The 21709-nt window shown below is 42.4% G+C and overlaps 1 protein-coding gene across 3 annotated transcripts in view; it reads left to right on the top strand.

The window, feature by feature from the left end:
- The window catches only part of LOC117540271 (polycomb group RING finger protein 3), a 104111-nt gene that overhangs the window by 74652 nt on the left and 7750 nt on the right, over positions 1-21709 (top strand). For all 3 annotated transcript variants that reach the window (XM_034206865.1, XM_034206867.1, XM_034206868.1), the window contains exons 7-9: positions 4476-4564; positions 14072-14209; positions 20777-20857. In XM_034206865.1, coding sequence (XP_034062756.1) covers positions 4476-4564; positions 14072-14209; positions 20777-20857 — 308 coding nt within the window. The remainder of the gene's footprint in view (positions 1-4475; positions 4565-14071; positions 14210-20776; positions 20858-21709) is intronic.

A 21709-nucleotide genomic window follows, 5' to 3' on the forward strand; every position in this document is an offset into this window, starting at 1 on the left:
GAGACATAACGCTCTGCTTTTTAAAATCCCCCAGACTCGAGCAATCATGCAGTTTCTGCAAACACACACAGGTTCTTCATCTCTGTTTAGACTGGCAGAGACACTCCGGGGTTGTTTGAAGGTGAGACAGGACAACAAGAGTGAGATCTGTTGATAAGCAATCAGTTCAGGGGACTCTGGAGACATCCCAACGAGCCCAGACCGCTCCTCTAATACTCAGTGGAGTGGTGACACCTAGCCGCAATGGAAAATGGTCGCAGAGGGGGTGAACACACACACATACACATACACACACACACACACACACACACACACACACACACACACACACACACACACACACACACACACACACACACACACACACACACACACACTCTGTTATTACAGCCTCTGAATCCAGGAGAAATGGAGCCAATTTCTTTGTTTTTAGAAAAGGTTACAGAAAAGCAATACCTATCCGTGCAGTAATGGTGTCACAGTTCCACAATAGTGTCTGTGATAACTGAGTTGTCTATCTGAAAGAATCAATACTGCCCTGATATTACAGCCAACAAGAAAATCCATACTAATATCTCTATAACTACACTTGTCCTGGACAAGTGTGTAGCAGCTACTTCACACGCTTTTAGGTGTACTTTTATCTTTATGTGCACACAAGAATCCAGGTATGATAGGAAGTGAGACAGCAGGAGACTCTGGGAACTAAAATACTTAGATTCATTTAACTTAAAGGTGGGGTAGGTCATTTTGGAGAAACCAGCTCGAGTGCGCTAGAATTTGAAAATACACAACCGGAAGAAATCTGCCACTTCCTTACAGAGCCCCTCCTCCAACACACACGAACGCGCACATGACCAATGAGGGCACGAGGTAAGTTTGTGCACAGATGGAAGGCTGACAGGCAGGTAGGCCATCCAGTTACTTTAGCCGGGCCGGCTCAGATGATTGGTCGTGCTTTTTACAGTACTACGGCTTCCACAGATGACATTTTGTTATGTATTTATTGTCAAAGCTCTTAAGATATTCATTGCTATCGGGATGTTAAGAGCATTCCATGGAATATAACAAAAAGTGTATCTCGAGCCGGTTTCTCAAACTTACCTACCCCACCTTTAAATTTCATTTCATTTCAAACCTTTATTTAGACAGATAGGTCTCTTGAGATCATGGATCTCTTTTACAAGGGAGACCTGCATCAAAATGCTTTTGGTTGCAATGATATACCAAAACAATGAATGGATAAAGGGTCAGATTTAGTCGTGAAACAGATACAGACAGGATGAGGATACTGTGTTACATCGGGTGTCTGCAAACACATTATACGTGTTTTGTGCATTGAGTTTTGAGTGTTGCTCAGATAAGACCATCTTTTTAAGGCAGTGCTCTTTTGTAAATTGGCCTATTAGGGCCCTTGAAGGTGGAACAAGGAGGAAAGTAAAGGAGGCAGGAATGAGATTAAATACATTTATCAGGGAAAGAACGTTGATATTCTCAATTTTATGACACAAATGAAAGTAAAATGCTTGGATACTTTCCTTAGTTTCTTCAAATAAGTCATTCAGCATGAAACAAAGCACGAACAATTTCTCATAGACCAAAGAAATATGAGTCAATTAAGACCATCAATTAAGACCACCAAACAAACTTATCAAATGTATACAACTTTGTTTACATTTGTGTCATATCCTTCTCTGGCATCTAACACTTTTTACCTCATGGTTTTCACATAAACTCCTTGTAATATAGTCAAGTGGAGGTGCTCTGCTTCCAACAGGCTCCTTCAGCTCAACCCAAAGCACGTATCTGGAGTGGAGTGCACCAGCTGGGCGTAAGCTGGGCGTAACTCTACGTCCGACGTAGAACCGAAGGTTAAGACCAAACTAAAGTTATGACTAGTGCACCACTTAGACTTAAGCCCTGTATGCGTTGCGCCCGGGTGTAACTTGTACGCCTATGGAGCAGGCGTACATCGGAAAGACAGACTAGTATCCATAGTAACGTAAAACAGGCAAGAAGAATATTAACGATGGCAGGGCGTCTTGTTTACATGTTTAACAATGAAAGGGCATTAAGAAGAGTCTCAATTTCTCCTTCTCCAGCTCAATTTTTTCGTGTTCCGCTCTCAATGTGACGGTCTCCACCTCCACACGAACGATTTCTTTCTCCGTCAGTTCCCGCTGTAGCTCTGACAAATCCCTCTTTCTCTTTCGGGGTGTGGCCATTTGGGATTCCCCTTGAGTCATCGCTGTGGGTGTGGGAATTCCCTCTTCTCTGCGGTCCTCTGAGTCTGTAAAATGGTAAAATGGCGTTGCTTGGCAACAATTACTGTTTCGCGTGTATTCACGTGGACGCGCATCTTAAGACCAGGCGCAGCTACGCCCGAGACTAGTCAGGCTTGGTGCACTCGGTGTAAATTCGAATCACTACGTCGGACGTAGCTAAGCCCGACGTTAGAGTTAAGCTACTTGTTTACGCCCAGCTGGTGCACTCCACTCCTGATGTTTTATTAAACACCACCTTACCTTTCATGCATCACTCTGAACATATTTACCTCAGTAACGCTTCAGTGTGATGGATCTCTTTCTTCTGCTGCTCTGTCCTCACATTTTGGTCTAGGAAAGAAAATGTTCCTGGAAAAGAGGCACAACATGTAAACAAGAGAACTGAATCAAGGTACAGGGTTCTTACGGTCATTAAGCACCTGGAAAAGTCATGGAAATTCAAAATGCTAATTCCAGGCCCTGGAAAACAATATTTTCCCCCAAGTTTTGGAAAAGTCATGGACATTTAACTAAAGTTGCATCAAATATAATTTATATTTTAGCTATTTGCCGACACTATAATGATAATAAATACTGTATGGTATAGTAATGAAAACAAAATGGCATTTAACTGACGAGGTGTTTTGCTGGTGAGAGATTTGAGTTGCTTTAGCGTGTAGAAGCTGGTAAGCCTGCTATTTGATTTGTTTTAGATAGGCACGACAGGTTTCAGACCTTATTTTCCTGTTCCATGTTCAAATAAACCTTTTTCAGTGGTACGCCGAGAAAGAGTAATGTTTTTGGTCATGGAAAATTAGGTAACGGTCATGGAGTCATGGAAAAGTCATTGAAAATCATTGGTGAAAAAGCGTATGAACCCTGAAGGTAGAGCTTGGCGATACCTCGATTCAGTTAATCAGTACGGAGAACGACCTGCTGTCTTCCTGGTTAGAAGTTGTATTTGAGTCGTGCCCAGACAGCGGATAAGTCGTATAAAGAACGCTTTGACACCCTCGGACATGTAATTACTAAATGGATCTCTGCAGGAAATGTTTGAATGCTCCAAAGAACACAGGCTGTTAAAAAACTGCAGAGACAAACATGTCTGTTTCTAACAAGTTATCAACAGCACTGTGGACGTAAATTAAGCTCAACACTGTTCACGTTAATTAGAGAAACATCCGTCGCTCCTCCATCGTGGATCTGACCGCAGCGTAAACAGACAAAGACGAGTCCTTAAACTAACAATTAAAGACATGTTTGTGATCAGTTTTGCTTTTAATATGTATGTGTGGATGTTGAGATGTGTTGCTGTGCCTGATTGAGAAGGTGGATATTCATTTATAATTTAAATAGTAGGTCTTTAAATCTCTACTTGTTCTCCCGTGCTTTTGTAGACCACGTATAAGACATATTCGTCTGTTTTCTAAATTGGGGTTTTCTATTTTGTTGTGTTTTAAAATGTTTTTATATCTATCAGGGGGTCCGCGGGGTCTTAAAAAGTATTAAAAGTTGATAAATCTATTTAGCGAAAATGAAGGCTATTAAAAAGTATTAAACGGCATTTTCCAAGGTATTACATTTTGCAGCTTGTTTTCAATAAGTATATAAATGGTCCAAAGAGGTTGTGTTCTACAGTCTGCCTGAGTGTAATCATGGCGTAGGTGTGTAGTGAGATTCTGTGTAGTTTATTGATGGCATCCCGTTGGGTTTGACGTCATCTGAACAGGACATCGCACGCTCACTGCTTGATAGCGCGCGAAGGTCCATTTACGCCGGTTGCTAAGCAACATCGTTATGGGGAAATGCAAGTCTGCGTCCAAATGGTTGGAAGATAAGGAGGGAGGACAATCAATACTGAATATAGTCAAGTGAGGTAAAGTGTGTCGCCAAGGTAACCGGTTAAAACTCTAAGTGGCGATGAGGTCTTAAAATGTATGGAAAGGGTCTTAAAAGGTTTTACATTTGACTTCAGGATTCCTGCTTATACCCTGGTCATGTGTGAGGGGTTTTTTCAGTCTGTGGATAAAGTATGGTTTTATTGTCTCATGCTTTTAGATTAGTTTCTTTTTGTCTAAATGTATTTATTTTATATATTTATTGACGTTGGTCAACTCGGCTGTTTTTAAATGTGCTGTATAGATAAAGTTGGATTGGATATTTTACAACATGGCGGCTCAACGCTCTTCCTCTCTTTGGTTTTCTGCACAGGCGACACAAAAACAGAGGACGCGGTCCATAAGGAGCCGGGAGAGGAGAAACCAGAGGAGGAGAACGACTATCACCGGAGCGACGAGCAGGTAAACCTCACCTGATCCACAGAGAGATCATTTCCTCTCTTAGAATCAGACTTGTTGACTTCATTAGAGGCTTCACTAAATTAAAAGAAACATCTCAAAAGTTGCATATAGTTGAACCTCGCTGAACTTTTGCCTAAATCAATATAAACTGTTATATATAAACCAGAATATTTTAAAGGTCCACTATTATACTGTTTTCATCAATATATTACAGGTCTCAGATATATACAAACATGTCTCTGATTGGCTGACACACCAAACAGATCATTGCAGCATTACCCATAATCCCCTCTGTTTCAGCCCTGTTTCCAAAGTGCTGATTCTCTGTCTGTTACTTTAGATGAAAATAAGGAGCCCCTCCCCACGCCCCTCTGAGAGACATTTGGTTACAAAGAACTCAATGGTGCTCTAGGAGGAGATTCAGGTGATAAGGGGGGGGGGGGGTTACCTTGGTTGCTGATTGGCTAATGGTTACACAAGACAAAACATCGTTATGACATCATAACGTGGCCAAAATCTGATCAGCTCATTTTCAGACAGGTTTTTATAGAAATGGATCAAAAAGAGAGAGAATCTTTGTTCCTGAAACTTTCAGAGTCTCTTTCCACAGAGGGGACACATGGTGATGTAGAAGAGACATGAAGAAGAGGGGACACATGTTGATGTAGAAGAGACATGAAGAAGAGGGGACACATGGTGATGTAGGAGAGACATGAAGAAGAGGGGACACATGTTGATGTAGAAGAGACATGAAGAAGAGGGGACACATGTTGATGTAGAAGAGACATGAAGAAGAGGGGACACATGTTGATGTAGAAGAGACATGAAGAAGAGGGGGACACATGTTGATGTAGAAGAGACATGGAGAAGATGAGACACGTGTTGATGTAGAAGAGACATGAAGAAGAGGGGACACATGCTGATGTAGAAGAGACATGGAGAAGAGGGGACACATGTTGATGTAGAAGAGACATGAAGAAGAGGGGACACATGTTGATGTAGAAGAGACATGAAGAAGAGGGGACACATGTTGATGTAGAAGAGACATGAAGAAGAGGGGACACATGTTGATGTAGAAGAGACATGGAGAAGATGAGACACGTGTTGATGTAGAAGAGACATGAAGAAGAGGGGACACATGTTGATGTAGAAGAGACATGAAGAAGAGGGGACACATGTTGATGTAGAAGAGACATGAAGAAGAGGGGACACATGTTGATGTAGAAGAGACATGGAGAAGATGAGACACGTGTTGATGTAGAAGAGACATGAAGAAGAGGGGACACATGCTGATGTAGAAGAGACATGAAGAAGAGGGGACACATGTTGATGTAGAAGAGACATGAAGAAGAGGGGGACACATGTTGATGTAGAAGAGACATGGAGAAGATGAGACACATGTTGATGTAGAAGAGACATGAAGAAGAGGGGACACATGTTGATGTAGAAGAGACATGAAGAAGAGGGGACACATGTTGATGTAGAAGAGACATGGAGAAGATGAGACACATGTTGATGTAGAAGAGACATGAAGAAGAGGGGACACATGTTGATGTAGAAGAGACATGAAGAAGAGGGGACACATGTTGATGTAGAAGAGACATGAAGAAGAGGGGACACATGTTGATGTAGAAGAGACATGAAGAAGAGGGGACACATGTTGATGTAGAAGAGACATGAAGAAGAGGGGACACATGTTGATGTAGAGGGGACACATGTTGATGTAGAGGGGACACATGTTGATGTAGAAGAGACATGAAGAAGAGGGGACACATGTTGATGTAGAAGAGACATGAAGAAGAGGGGACACGTGTTGATGTGGAAGAGACATGAAGAAGAGGGGACACATGTTGATGTAGAAGAGACATGGAGAAGAGGGGACACATGTTGATGGAGAAGAGACATGAAGAAGAGGGGACACATGTTGATGTAGAAGAGACATGAAGAAGAGGGGACACATGTTGATGTAGAAGAGACATGAAGAAGAGGGGACACATGTTGATGTGGAAGAGACATGAAGAAGAGGGGACACGTGTTGATGTAGAAGAGACATGAAGAAGAGGGGACACATGTTGATGTAGAAGAGACATGAAGAAGAGGGGACACATGTTGATGTAGAAGAGACATGAAGAAGAGGGGACACATGTTGATGTAGAAGAGACATGAAGAAGAGGGGACACATGTTGATGTAGAAGAGACATGAAGAAGAGGGGACACATGTTGATGTAGAAGAGACATGAAGAAGAGGGGACACATGTTGATGTAGAAGAGACATGAAGAAGAGGGGACACGTGTTGATGTGGAAGAGACATGAAGAAGAGGGGACACGTGTTGATGTAGAAGAGACATGAAGAAGAGGGGACACGTGTTGATGTAGAAGAGACATGAAGAAGAGGGGACACGTGTTGATGTGGAAGAGACATGAAGAAGAGGGGACACGTGTTGATGTAGAAGAGACATGAAGAAGAGGGGACACGTGTTGATGTAGAAGAGACATGAAGAAGAGGGGACACATGTTGATGTAGAAGAGACATGAAGAAGAGGGGACACATGTTGATGTAGAAGAGACATGAAGAAGAGGGGACACATGTTGATGTAGAAGAGACATGAAGAAGAGGGGACACATGTTGATGTGGAAGAGACATGAAGAAGAGGGGACACGTGTTGATGTAGAAGAGACATGAAGAAGAGGGGACACATGTTGATGTAGAAGAGACATGAAGAAGAGGGGACACATGTTGATGTAGAAGAGACATGAAGAAGAGGGGACACGTGTTGATGTAGAAGAGACATGAAGAAGAGGGGACACATGTTGATGTAGAAGAGACATGAAGAAGAGGGGACACATGTTGATGTAGAAGAGATATGAAGAAGTGGATTTTGCATAATAGGTGACCTTTAAATACATTTCAATATATATTTTTGTAATCCTCCACACCAGTGTTTCCACCTACAACAAACTATACAGATAATAAAACATATAATAATACAGATAACACCAAATATATGTGTCTTTACTAGAATATATCCAATCTATATTGAAAGCCATTTTCACCCAATGCCATTTCATGTTTTATTTTTAAGATAAACACTTTAGTGGGAATAATTGTAAGAAGTTTCCGGATAAATTTGACCTTTTTAATTCAAAAATCGCTCCGCTGTTATATAAAATATAATCTGTGGAAAGGTTCAGATCTTAATAAGGATGCTCCTATGTCTCCTGCAATTGTAACTTTCTTAAAAATCTAAAATATGTTCTCCTTTTGCAGCAAAAAAAACAATTGAAATATCAGATTTCAATATCTAAAAATGTACCTTCATAAACCAAAAAACATCTACATGGTCGGGTAAACCAAGAAGGAAGTGAAAACATGTTTTTTATAAGCTATGTGTAGCAACCGTCAAATAAACCAAATTAATAATAAAAATCTTGGGAGGCCGTGAGTTTGTGTTTTAGCCGAGATTAGACGAAGCAAATTGGATATTATAATTGCGGGTTACAAAGCAGTCTGTCAGGAACAAAAGCTCCGCAGGACAAACACATTGATGCTGATAATTGTGGGAACAATTGCCTTTAAAAGCTTGCTCCTCAATTATTGTCTTTATAAAAGTGGCCCCCATGCGAGGAACCAGGCGCTTTTACAATTACTGCAGTCTTTTGTCTTTGGCGAAGCGGCTGTTTGATTTGAACACCACTGCCGTCCAGCTGAAGGCGTTTCAAATGGAAATGAATTTGTATTCTAGCCCATTCTCCAACCCTGAGAAGTGATATTAATAATGCACCGAGAGTTATTGTGTTTCAGAAACACTAAACGTCTTTGGCTGCATTGTTACAGGCTGAAGGAATTTGGTTTTAGTCGTTGTTGTCAATTCAATTCAAATGTATTTATATAGCCCAAAACACATTTGTCACACATGAATGATAATGTAAAGACGACAAACATATCTATAAAGAATATAGTAAAATGACAAGATAAATGTGAAAATACCAACGAATGGGTCCACAACACGATGACACAAATACAGTTAGAATACAATAATTACAATTACGATAACACAAATTAACCATCAACTAGTTGTTAATTAACATGCATATTAGCAGAATATTGGCTCTTTATTAGTCATTATGAAATCCTTTTTTAGGCGTGTGGCGCAGTGTATTAGTGCGTTGGTGTTCGTAACAGGTTCAAACCCCTCTGCAGTCAGCATGTCGTTGTGTCCCTGAGACACTTCACCCCAAATTGCTCCTGTGGGGATTGCTCACAGTGTTGAGTATGGAAGTCTCTTTGGATAAAAGCGTCTAACAAGTAACATGTAATACTTATTAATGCCTTATTCTGCATGACCATATTCTACAAGTAATAACTTTAAGCCATTAGTTGAGAGTTTTTCCTCAATAACCCTCGAATTAGTGCTTATTTATTGCAAGTAAGGACGTTGTTGTCCAGTTTTGGTCTTAATATGCTCTGCTCAATAAGGGCCTAATAAGGCAGTAGTACCACAAGAATAGTAATTCACCCATAATAACACTTAACAAATATGATCTAATCTTATGTAACGAGACAAGTGTTAATTAAGTCTAAATAACTCAGATTAGGCCCATATTGAGCAGAGCATATTAAGACCAAAACTCATGTACAACAACTTCCTTACAAACTCAACTAACGGCCTATTACTTGTAGAATATCGTCATGTAGAATACGGTATTAATAAGTGTTTTATAATGACTAATAAGGAGCCAATATTCTGCTAATATGCTTGTTAATTAACAACTAGTTGATGGTGATTTGTGTACCTTAATATAAAGTGTTACCAACATTCCATGAGGATGTTTAAAAGGTCGTTTCAAACCAGTCCTAACTGTACGCTGTACTAAAGAGGAAAGTCTTCAGCCTGCTGGACACTGTCTTTTTGAGGACAGAAACCCAACATGCAGATATTAAAAAACAAGTCTCAGCTCCAGCAGCTCTTCAGGTCATGAGGGGGAAGCAGAGCGCCCCAAAGGAGGGGAGAGTTCTCGACCTTTTGGATGTTCAGCAGCGGTGCAGAATGCGTTCAGAATAACTAAAGCTGCAGACTGTGTGAGCTGAATGCAGACGTGTCAAATGTCACTGAGAGGAGGAGGAGGGGGAGGGGGAATACAAGATGACTGATGGAAAGGAGAGATGTGCAGGATTGAAAGAGAGAGAGAGAGAGAGGAAGTCACCGTTCAGGGATTCAAAAGCTACAGGAATGAATATGAAATGGTTAAATGATAGGAGGATGAAGGGAAAGGACACAGCTGCAACACGACGCAGTACGATGGAGGTATTGATATTCTTACATTTCAGGTTTTGTAATTATATTTTTTCGCTTTTGCAGACCACTTACATACACAGAAACCTAGATAACACGCTACAGGAAAGACAACACCATCCTTGCCAACCTTGAGACCTCAGAAATCGGGAGCATTTCAAAACCACCGCGTGGGGGGGGGGGGGGGGGATCGCCGGAGCTGTTAGATTAACATTAACATGCTTATTGTAGTTCTGAGTGCAATGCCTTGCGGCCTGTAGCACCATCCTCTTGATGGAGCGTGTGGGCTGGACAGGAAAGGAGTGGGCAGAGGGTCGAGTTGTCGATTATTGTTCTGTTTTTCTGTGACTGTCTAGTTGCGCACGCTGCTAAAGACACGCGCTACCATGGAAACCAAACAATGGTGTAGCTGTAATAACAGTCGTGTGTAAATCTGATTTTGTCAGAAATGCGGGACAAATATGACCCCGGGAGGAAACCGGGAGAGGGCTATGAGTCTCCCGCGAAAATCGGGAGGGTTGGCAAGTATGGACAACACCCCAAAGAGCAGACTAGGGCCTCGTTGAGTAAGGATTCTTGCGATCGAATTAGAAACCAAACCGTCAATCGTCTGTGTTTCAACGGACGAAAGCACTGTATATAAAAACACTCTTTCTTATGCATTTCAGTGACACTCTTTTACACAGGGTTGTAACAACATTTTAGGGTTGAATGAGAGGTGATGGCTAAATAATGAAATGCAATGCCATCAGGGAAGAGTGTTGTACTTCTAGATGAGAGGGAGAGGGATTATCAAACACTGTTTTCCTTACATTTGGTTGTAAATGTTAAGTTCTGTCTAAGAAAATAAGGGTTTACAGATCAGTTTAGAGGACCTAATTGTTAAACCCTCACTTAGGAGCCAGGGGAGGAATATCTTTATATTACCTCTAAAGTTTGCAGCTGCATATTCCCCACATTGTACATTTTAATCTCCAAACTAATGCCTCTAGTTATCGTCCGAACAAAGGATTTGTTTACCTTGGAAATTAGTTATCAGTTTGAATCTGGCATAATTCATCCGTCCTCTTTTCTGAGATGAATGTATTTGTTTGCATGGTCCTTAAATAAATACATAATAATAATATTTTTTAGGAAGAATCGTGTCTTTTGAACTTAAGCAAATGCTCCAGTAAGAAGTAGTGTCGGATGATATAGCAATACAAATAGATACAGATGAGAAAACAACTGGAGATGGTCCAAAAGAATCATCAATCAAATGAAGATGAGAGAAAATAGTCCCAGAATCCCCCCCTGCTGAACATCATGACTTCACTGAAGGCTCCCGGCACGCGTGGCCGACCTCCAGATCGTCCCCCGCTGACTCCTGGACGACCTTTCAGAGTTTAACCTTGGGGCGTGAAGCAGTGCCAGAGAAAAACACGGAGGAAAGCAATGAAGCGCCAGCAAAACAACGAAAGAAAGAAATCCAGTAGAGTCAGAATTTATCAGAGAAAACTACCATGAAGACTGAAGTAAACGGTTTCAGAGGTACATATTGGGCATAGGACGATATAATAATGTCATGTCCTTATTATCCTGGGTAATTGAATAAAGGAATCGATAAATAGGATACCGATAATCAAAATATTCTTAAAGAGGCCATTTTGTGCTTTTAAGGGGTTTCCCTTTCCTGTAGTGTTGTGTGCATGTAAATGGTCTGCAAAGCCTAAAATCCCAACGTTACATCCAGATGGAGATTTAGTTAGGACTTATAATGGAAAATCAGTAAAGTCATCTACCTGTGATTGTTCTCTATCACGTAAAAAAGCAATACTGTCCCATCACTCATCACATCAGGGTCACTCGCTGGCACTTATCAATCTCTAAACAACTCTAAGGTGTGAAAATGAATTAACTCCAGATATTTTGGGCTTAAAGACTTTGGAGACATTTGACATACCTCTAAATTATTATTTATTTATTTATTTATTAATTATTTATTTATTAATTAATTAATTATTATTTACCTCTAAATTATTTATCATTCCTTGAATTCTCAAAGCTGTTTTCAGCACTCTACTCTGGCTTTCTACACACACACACACACACACACACACACACACACACACACACACACACACACACACACACACACACACACACACACACACACACACACCTTGCATGTCCACACTTTAGTGGACATATTGCCTCACACCTCTCCCAGCGTTCATGCCTCTGTAATGAGCCCATGAAGAAGTGCTTCTCTTTCTCTGTGTGATACCACAGAAGCACATGTGATGTTTCCTTGATATGCCTCCATATTGCATCGTGTGTGTGTGTGTGTGTGTGTGTGTGTGTGTGTGTGGTGTGTGTGTGTGGTGTGTGTGTGTGTGTGTGTGTGTGTGGTGTGTGTGTGTGTGTGTGTGTGTGTGTGTGTGTGTGTGTGTGTGTGTGTGTGTGTGTGTGTGTGTGTGTGTGTGTGTGTGTGTGTGTGTGTGTGTGTGTGTGTGTGTGGTGTGTGTGTGTGTGTGTGTGTGTGTGTGTGTGTGTGTGTGTGTGTGTGTGTGTGTGTGTGTGTGTGTGTGTGTGTGTGTGTGTGTGTGTGTACGTGTACGTGTTGCTCTTTGCTTATAGAGCGCGGTGTTTATTTGAGATGTGAGCAGAGAGCAGGTGATGTTAGCTACAGACAGAATAAGGCATCTTAGCTTTGTGGATTTGCCTTATATGATTTTTCCACAAGAGGCATGACAAGTTCAAGTGAGGCCTTACTGTCTCAAACTTGGAAATCATCATTTATAATTCAAGTTTTCTCTCAAATCTTAAAAAAATAAATCCCAGAAATGGAGAGTTGGATACAGAGAGCAGGCGTCTCCATAGAGAGCGTGACAGAATAACGAAACACAAGGTGTGTGTCCTCCGTCTCCTGGTGTGTGTGGGCAGAAGCTCAGAGGCAGTAATGCTTTCTGACTCCTGCAAACCATCCTCTGCCAAACCCCCCCCCCCCCCCCCCGAGGAAAACACATTGCATGAAAGCAAAACACAAAGAGACAATTCTGCTTCAGAGGGACCTGCGGAACAACAGGAGGAATTAACCAGCTGTTAGAAGTCTTAATAAACATTCAGTCTGCTTTAATGGGAGATCAGAGGGAATAAGTCTTCACAGTGGACAAGTGTACAGGGAGGCATGTGGTGCAGTGCGTTGGGGTCAGGGGGTCACAGGTTCAAACCCCACTGCATGTCGTTGTGTCCCTGAGACACTTCACCCCAAATTGCTCCTGTGCTCATCCACATTAATGTAATGTGGATGAAGCTTAGTTCCACTACAACTATTCATTTATTCTTTTGTTGAACTAGTTCCCAGTGGTCTCTGTGTACGGCTGTTTCCAATTACCCCAATACATCCATAGCTTTAAAAGTCAAAAAGTTATTTTTTCAATACATTATAGATGTGTTATTATCCCAAATTCACAACATGTCTTTATCAAAACATTTGGTCAGATTTTTGGCATTAATCCGGGTAGAATCTAAATAATTGGTCTGTTCTTCTGATTGCTGCACACAATGGGATTCAAGGACCGACCAGTTATTATTATTTATGAATAAAAGTAGATTTTATAATAAAAAGACCAACTAATTTAATCAGATCAATTACATTTTAAGTATTTTTAGATTTTGTTTGAGGTTATTTTATTTCGTAAAACATCTTTTGAGGTTTTAGAATCTTAATTTAAAAATCTAAATCTAACAGTGGTTCCCAACCTGTGGACCCCCTAGTGGTCCACGAAGGCATTGCACGTGGGCCGCCACATTTTGCAAAACATTATGATTTGTGTGGAAACATTGAATTATTACGATTTATTTTATTTGAACCTCTTTTCCTTTCTCTTTCTTGATCCTCCTTAGCAACGGTCATTACAGTCCTCGACAGCGGTCTGTTCTACTGGATTAACAACGTGTCACATGTTCTGAATCGACCAATCGGAACTTTATTTAGCCTCTGTATTGTTTGTGGGCCACGAATCATTTTTTGATTCTTAAGTGGGCCCTGAGTTGAAAAAGGTTGGGAACTGCTGCCATAGAGAAAACTGCTACTCGGCGATACCTACAGTATTGATATATACTGTAGGTATTGATAAACCAACACAAAAATGCCTGTTACCGGTTCTCCTGCTGTGTTTAGTGTCAGGGTTTTTGCTCATCGTACTCTCTCTGCTTGTTTCCTCTCAGGTCAGCATCTGCTTGGAGTGCAACAGTAGCAAGCTGCGAGGTCTGAAGAGGAAGTGGATCCGCTGCTCGGCACAGGCGACCGTCCTGCACCTCAAGAAGTTCATTGCCAAAAAGCTCAACCTGACATCGTTTAATGAGGTACACAAAACAACACAATATAACAACAGGAATCTGTTTCTTATCATGGCTTTAGTGACAACAAAAATCACAGGATAAATACGGGAGAAAATGTTTGTTTGTTCCTGATAATTTACGGTTCTGTGCCGTTAATGACCTTTAAACTAATACCTGGCACCAGTTACATTTTCCTTTGCTTTGACTTTAAAGGAGACATGTCATGCTTTTCCGGTTATTACCCGTCCCCTTGTTGTTATGAAGGTTTTTCTGCATGTAAACGGTGTGCAGAGTCAAAACCCTCAAAGTACACCCTGTAGGGAGTAAAACTCTAACACAGAAAATACCTCCCCAAAACGCCTCGTTGGAGATACGTCACTGTCCATTTGATTCTTCCGGGGACATCATGATGTCATGTCGTCCCCGGAACGAAATGGACCAATCCGTGGAGCCGTTACGTTAAGCCCCCGCTGATTGGTCCAAATTGACCAATCCACGACTTCCTCACACACTCAGTGCAAGCAGCTCTGCTGATTCTCCTCCCTGGCTGCAGGCTGATAACAGACAGTTGGGATCGCGGCGAAATTCTCTCTGCAGACCCATTCTCTCTGCAGACCCATTCTCACTGCAGACCCATTCTCTCTGCAGACCCATTCTCACTGCAGACCCATTCTCTCTGCAGACCCATTCTCTCTGCAGACCCATTCTCACTGCAGACCCATTCTCTCTGCAGACCCATTCTCTCTGCAGACCCATTCTCTCTGCAGACCCATTCTCACTGCAGACCCATTCTCTCTGCAGACCCATTCTCTCTGCAGACCCATTCTCTCTGCAGACCCATTCTCTCTGCAGACCCATTCTCTCTGCAGACCCATTCTCTCTGCAGACCCATTCTCACTGCAGACCCATTCTCTCTGCAGACCCATTCTCACTGCAGACCCATTCTCTCTGCAGACCCATTCTCTCTGCAGACCCATTCTCTCTACAGACCCATTCTCTCTGCAGACCCATTCTCTCTGCAGACCCGTTCTCTCTGGACCCTTCTCTGCAGACCCATTCTCTCTGCAGACCCATTCTCTCTGCAGACCCATTCTCTCTGCAGACCCATTCTCTCTGCAGACCCATTCTCTCTGCAGACCCATTCTCTCTGCAGACCCATTCTCTCTGCAGACCCATTCTCTCTGCAGACCCATTCTCTCTGCAGACCCATTCTCTCTGCAGACCCATTCTCTCTGCAGACCCATTCTCTCTGCAGACCCATTCTCTCTGCAGACCCATTCTCTCTGCAGACCCATTCTCTCTGCAGACCCATTCTCTCTGCAGACCCATTCTCTCTGCAGACCCATTCTCTCTGCAGACCCATTCTCTCTGCAGACCCATTCTCTCTGCAGACCCATTCTCTCTACAGACCCATTCTCACTACAGACCCATTCTCACTGCAGACCCATTCTCTCTGCAGACCCATTCTCTCTGCAGACCCATTCTCTCTGCAGACCCGTTCTCTCTGCAGACCCGTTCTCTCTGCAGACCCATTCTCTCTGCAGACCCATTCTCTCTGCAGACCCATTCTCTCTGCAGACCCATTCTCTCTGCAGACCCATTCTCTCTGCAGACCCATTCTCACTGCAGACCCGTTCTCTCTGCAGACCCATTCTCTCTGCAGACCCATTCTCTCTGCAGACCCGTTCTCTCTGCAGACCCATTCTCTCTGCAGACCCGTTCTCTCTGCAGACCCATTCTCTCTGCAGACCCGTTCTCTCTGCAGACCCATTCTCTCTGCAGACCCATTCTCTCTGCAGACCCGTTCTCTCTGCAGACCCATTCTCTCTGCAGACCCGTTCTCTCTGCAGACCCATTCTCTCTGCAGACCCGTTCTCTCTGCAGACCCATTCTCTCTGCAGGACCCATTCTCTCTGCAGACCCGTTCTCTCTGCAGACCCATTCTCTCTGCAGACCCATTCTCTCTGCAGACCCATTCTCTCTGCAGACCCATTCTCTCTGCAGACCCATTCTCTCTGCAGACCCATTCTCTCTGCAGACCCATTCTCACTGCAGACCCGTTCTCTCTGCAGACCCGTTCTCTCTGCAGACCCGTTCTCTCTGCAGACCCGTTCTCTCTGCAGACCCGTTCTCTCTGCAGACCCATTCTCTCTGCAGACCCATTCTCTCTGCAGACCCGTTCTCTCTGCAGACCCATTCTCTCTACAGACCAGTTCTCTCTGCAGACCCGTTCTCTCTGCAGACCAGTTCTCTCTGCAGACCCGTTCTCTCTGCAGACCCATTCTCTCTGCAGACCCGTTCTCTCTGCAGACCAGTTCTCTCTGCAGACCCGTTCTCTCTGCAGACCCATTCTCTCTGCAGACCCGTTCTCTCTGCAGACCCATTCTCTCTACAGACCAGTTCTCTCTGCAGACCCGTTCTCTCTGCAGACCAGTTCTCTCTGCAGACCCGTTCTCTCTGCAGACCCGTTCTCTCTGCAGACCAGTTCTCTCTGCAGACCCGTTCTCTCTGCAGACCCATTCTCTCTGCAGACCCATTCTCTCTGCAGACCCATTCTCTCTGCAGACCCGTTCTCTCTGCAGACCCGTTCTCTCTACAGACCCGTTCTCTCTACAGACCAGTTCTCTCTGCAGACCCGTTCTCTCTGCAGACCCGTTCTCTCTACAGACCAGTTCTCTCTGCAGACCCGTTCTCTCTGCAGACCCGTTCTCTCTGCAGACCAGTTCTCTCTGCAGACCCGTTCTCTCTGCAGACCAGTTCTCTCTGCAGACCCATTCTCTCTGCAGACCCGTTCTCTCTGCAGACCCGTTCTCTCTGCAGACCCGTTCTCTCTGCAGACCCGTTCTCTCTACAGACCAGTTCTCTCTGCAGACCAGTTCTCTCTGCAGACCCATTCTCTCTGCAGACCAGTTCTCTCTGCAGACCAGTTCTCTCTGCAGACCCGTTCTCTCTGCAGACCCGTTCTCTCTGCAGACCCGTTCTCTCTGCAGACCCATTCTCTCTGCAGACCCGTTCTCTCTACAGACCCATTCTCTCTACAGACCCATTCTCTCTACAGACCCATTCTCTCTGCAGACCCGTTCTCTCTACAGACCCATTCTCTCTACAGACCCATTCTCTCTACAGACCCATTCTCTCTGCAGACCCGTTCTCTCTACAGACCCATTCTCTCTACAGACCCATTCTCCCTGCAGACCCATTCTCTCTGCAGACCCGTTCTCTCTGCAGACCCATTCTCTCTGCAGACCCGTTCTCTCTGCAGACCCATTCTCTCTGCAGACCCATTCTCTCTGCAGACCCGTTCTCTCTGCAGACCCATTCTCTCTGCAGACCCGTTCTCACAGCGTTTATCAACCCTTTTCTTACTCAATATCAATCCACACTTATTGTTTTTACTTCGGCTGTGACTTTGTGTGTGCTCAGGGTGAGTTTGGCTGTGTTTCGCTGTGTATCGCTAAACAAGGAAACCACACCTCCACGGAGCTCAGCGCGATTCACAACGTCCCGACTGGTCCCGACCAATCGGAGCACACTGGGCTCACAGGGAGGGGGGGGGCAAGAGCTGCAACGAGCCGTTTAGTGGAGAGAGTGAATACACGTAGTTTACAGAGATGCTGTATGAGAAACAATGTGAGTTTGAAAAATTGCACAGTATAAATCTATTCTAGTAGACCTCAACAATGGAATTATGATCAGTGGAAATGGCCATGACATGGGACCTTTAAGGTAAATCCTTAAATGGGTCACAATGCAAAGAAAATATATTCAAGTTTTAAAGAAATGAAACGGTAACGGGGCATAAAAGAAACATTAGTATATAAAAGTTTTTCTCTGTCTTTTTTAGTTATTGTCAGACTTCTTTCCAAAAGCAAAAGTAGATATCAGACAAAAGTGCTTCGATATCAGAGAATTATCTCCAATTGTCATTAATTTTGTATCTAAGATGTAAGTTTGGGGTGAGAGTAAACTACATTTGTTTTAGTTGTATTATTTTTATTTAGTTTGTGGAAACATTTGTACAGGAATCTTTCATTCTTGTTCCTAAAAAATAACATGTGTTCTGACAAAAGTCCTTTAACGAACAAATTATTTTTACTACTTTGTTTAAACTTGTTTGGGCTCACCAGCTGGGCGTTGAGTTAATCAGAAGTAAATCACACAAAGGTCAGTTAATTATATTTTTCTGCGCTGACTCACTCACGGCCTTTTGTGTTGTTTGTGATATCCAGCAGGAAATGAGCTCTTATGATATCTAAATGTGGTAATTCCTCTATTTATTGTCTCTAACCGCCTCTTCCATGGCAGCAGGGGGACGAGTGGGCGATCATTTGACAGATAGATTTTTAGATGCCGTGAATAATTATCCTAAACGCCTCCGTGTCGTCTATTTTTTTAATTTCCTGGCTGTTTTCTCCTGGCTGTCACAGAGATGAGTGGGAAGCCTCCATCATATCGCCCCCCCCCAGCTATTGTTGTCCCGTCTATTCTCCATAAAAAGCTGTTGTTGTTTTCAGCGGGGAGTCGAGCTTTACAGCGTCGTGCTTTGTCAGAAAACACAGAGATATTTATTCATTCCTCGTGTTTGAGAGGCCATCGCTGTCCTCCTGTCACGCAGCTAAACGTCTGCAGGAAGTTAAATAATGATTATATAAAAGAGGAGGAACCCCCAAACAGACCCTACTCTGCTTTTCTGGGGTTTCCCTTTCCTGAAGTGTGTTCTATAGGTTTCAGTAATAATAAATGGTGTTTATAAGCGCACTTTCCATTTGAGTAAACAAAACTCAAAGTGCTACAGAGTAAAATGGTTAAAACCAAACGACAGCAAAAAATAAATATATATAATAAAGTAAACGGCAGAATAAAAACAGTCACGTTTAGGCCGGCATGGCAACAAGTGGGGGTTTTAAAGATCTAGCAAAAGGCTATTCTAAAAAGATGCGTTTTTAGGCCTTTTTTTAAGTGCATGTAAATGACTGCAAAGGCTCAAATCCCTGTGTCATCACTATGTAACACTCAAACTACTATTGGCTAGTGCTCCAACACATTCTTCGTGATAGGCTACGGGGCGGGACATTCAACTAACCAACAGTAACACGTGAACACAGAAAAACTAGCAAATATTCTCATTTCAGATGCTAAAATAACTGCGTTTCTGTTTAAAAAGTGCCATTCCTTTTCTTCTGTAGGTTTATTTGCACTGATGTAGGAAGAGCATACATTAAAAAAGGAAAACAAGGAACTCAGAAAGGAACTAGGAAGCGAGAGAGCGTTTTATTCTTATACGTTTCAAATCATACCAAATATATTCTCTATTTTCAAGTCGTCAATCATGAAACAAGGCAAATTAATTGATAATTAATCACGTTTAAGCGTGCCGGGCACGTTTCCACTAAGCGTAGTTCCGGCTAGCGGGTACTTTTTCACAGTTTTCTGGCTCTCCAAAATCGAGGTTCTTTCCGGGGTCAACAACCGGGCTGAGTCGGGCTGAGTATGCTAAACTAGAGAGAGAATCGCTGGCAACTACAACAAGATGAACATATTTGACCGTGATTTAATTGGAATACACGTTTCAAAATGATGCCGAAGTAACAACATACTGATACCGGTTAGTAAAAACCATGAATTAATGCTTTGACAAGTCTGCAGACAGACGGCAGGCAAAAAACCTTTTAAAATGCTTGTTTTCTGAATGGAGATCGGTTAAACTAACGCAGTATATGCTCCGACCGTCCACACTCACAACAACGGCCTACAGACATAAATAAAGCAGCGACTGTATTCTCCATGACACAGGCAGTCTGTGGTTTGTACTTGTTTAACTTTTGTCTAGTTTCTGAACAGATATGAGGAGCTGTGAGCTCTGAGTGCTAACAGCTAACGGCTGATGTTGGTTTTGTGTTTCGCATTGAAGATGACGTCATGGCTCCGCCTACACTGCGTTACTATAGTTACTGCCCCAGCTACTAAACTGTAATGGAAACGCAGCATAAAGTGAGCCTGGCCTACCAAGGCCTAACTATACCGTGCGAGGCCCTGCAGTGGAAATGCGCCATAAGAGGATCCCTGGATGTGTTCCCTCAAAAGTCATTTTATTTTGACACAAAAACAGCCTTTGTTGACTTTGAAGATGAAATCTCAGCTCGTCCTCTGGATTATTTTCAGTCTTTCCTGATCGCAGACCTGGACCGTTTCCACGCTCTCTGTGTTTGAGCTGATAAAAACCAGCTGCTGTTCCTTCATGATCCAACAGGAGGCGCTGTGGTAGTGTTTTCTCCTCCTCTCTCTCAGTATTGACGGCAGAATATCAATGTTTCCTCACAGGAGCAGCAGCAGCCTCGTGTTCACTATTGAACTTCTCTGTTCTCCCAAAAAGCCTCACTGCTGCTCAGGAGCCCGCGACCGATCCAGATCTAAAATGTGCTTTGTGTGCAAAAAAAAAAGGGAAATGTTAAAACTATGTCTGAAAAAATAAGGAGTGTGGAAGTTTTACTACAGAGGCCTCAAACCAGAGTTACTCATAGTTTTGTCGTGTGGCACACCTCAGTTTGAACTCAGAAATGGTTTAATAATCTCCTTGTCGTCTTTTCACAGCTGGACATTTTATGCAACGAGGAAATTTTGGGAAAGGACCACACTTTGAAATTTGTTGTTGTGACAAGATGGAGATTTAAGGTAAGTCATGCTTCAGGAACACATGTGGCGAATGGTTTATATATTGCCTCTGTGAGTCATTTGTATTTTGATTTAAAGGCATTTCTACTTTGTTGCCTTATATGATTTTCTTCAAGAGGCATGACAAATTCAAATGTGGCCTGCTTTCTCAAACTTTGAAATCAGTATTTCTCCCAAATCTTGAAAAGAATATCCCAGAAATTGAGATCATTTTGTATCATGTGATATTTTGTATTTCTAGCCTAGAATCCAAGGTGATGTTGTTTCAGGTAAACAAAAGATGTTCAGTTAGAAATTATAACAAAAACAGGATAAGCAAACATTTATTTTCAATTTTCAGAAATGTTCACAAATGTTTAATTGAACAATTTATCAATAACAAAATAGTTGAAGCTCAAGCCGGTGACGAGTGATTGTTAAAAAATGTAAGTATTCAGATTTTTTTTTTTAAGAAAACGTCCTAATTTTGAGATTTGTGAGAAAAAGTCTGATTTTTTTAGATGTTTGAGAAAAAGTTTTTTTTATTTCTAGCCTAAAATCCAAGGTGATGTCTTTTAGTGTTTTGTTTCAGGTAAACAAAAGATGTTCAGTTAAAAATGATAACAAAAACAGGATAAACAACAATTTCTTTTCAATTTTCAGAAATGTTTAATTGAACAACTTATCAATAACAAAATAGTTGAAGCTCAAGCCGAGTGATTGTTAAAAAATGTAAGTATTCAGAAAAAGTCCGATTTTTTTTTTAAGAAAACGTCCTAATTTTGAGATGTTTGAGAAAGTCAGAATTTTTTAATTTCTAGCCTAAAATCCAAGGTGAAACTGAATAAACAACAATTTATTTTCAGAAATGTT

This window comes from Gymnodraco acuticeps, unplaced genomic scaffold (genome assembly GCF_902827175.1).
Source record: "Gymnodraco acuticeps unplaced genomic scaffold, fGymAcu1.1, whole genome shotgun sequence".
In the NCBI taxonomy this organism is placed as follows: Eukaryota; Metazoa; Chordata; class Actinopteri; order Perciformes; family Bathydraconidae; genus Gymnodraco; species Gymnodraco acuticeps.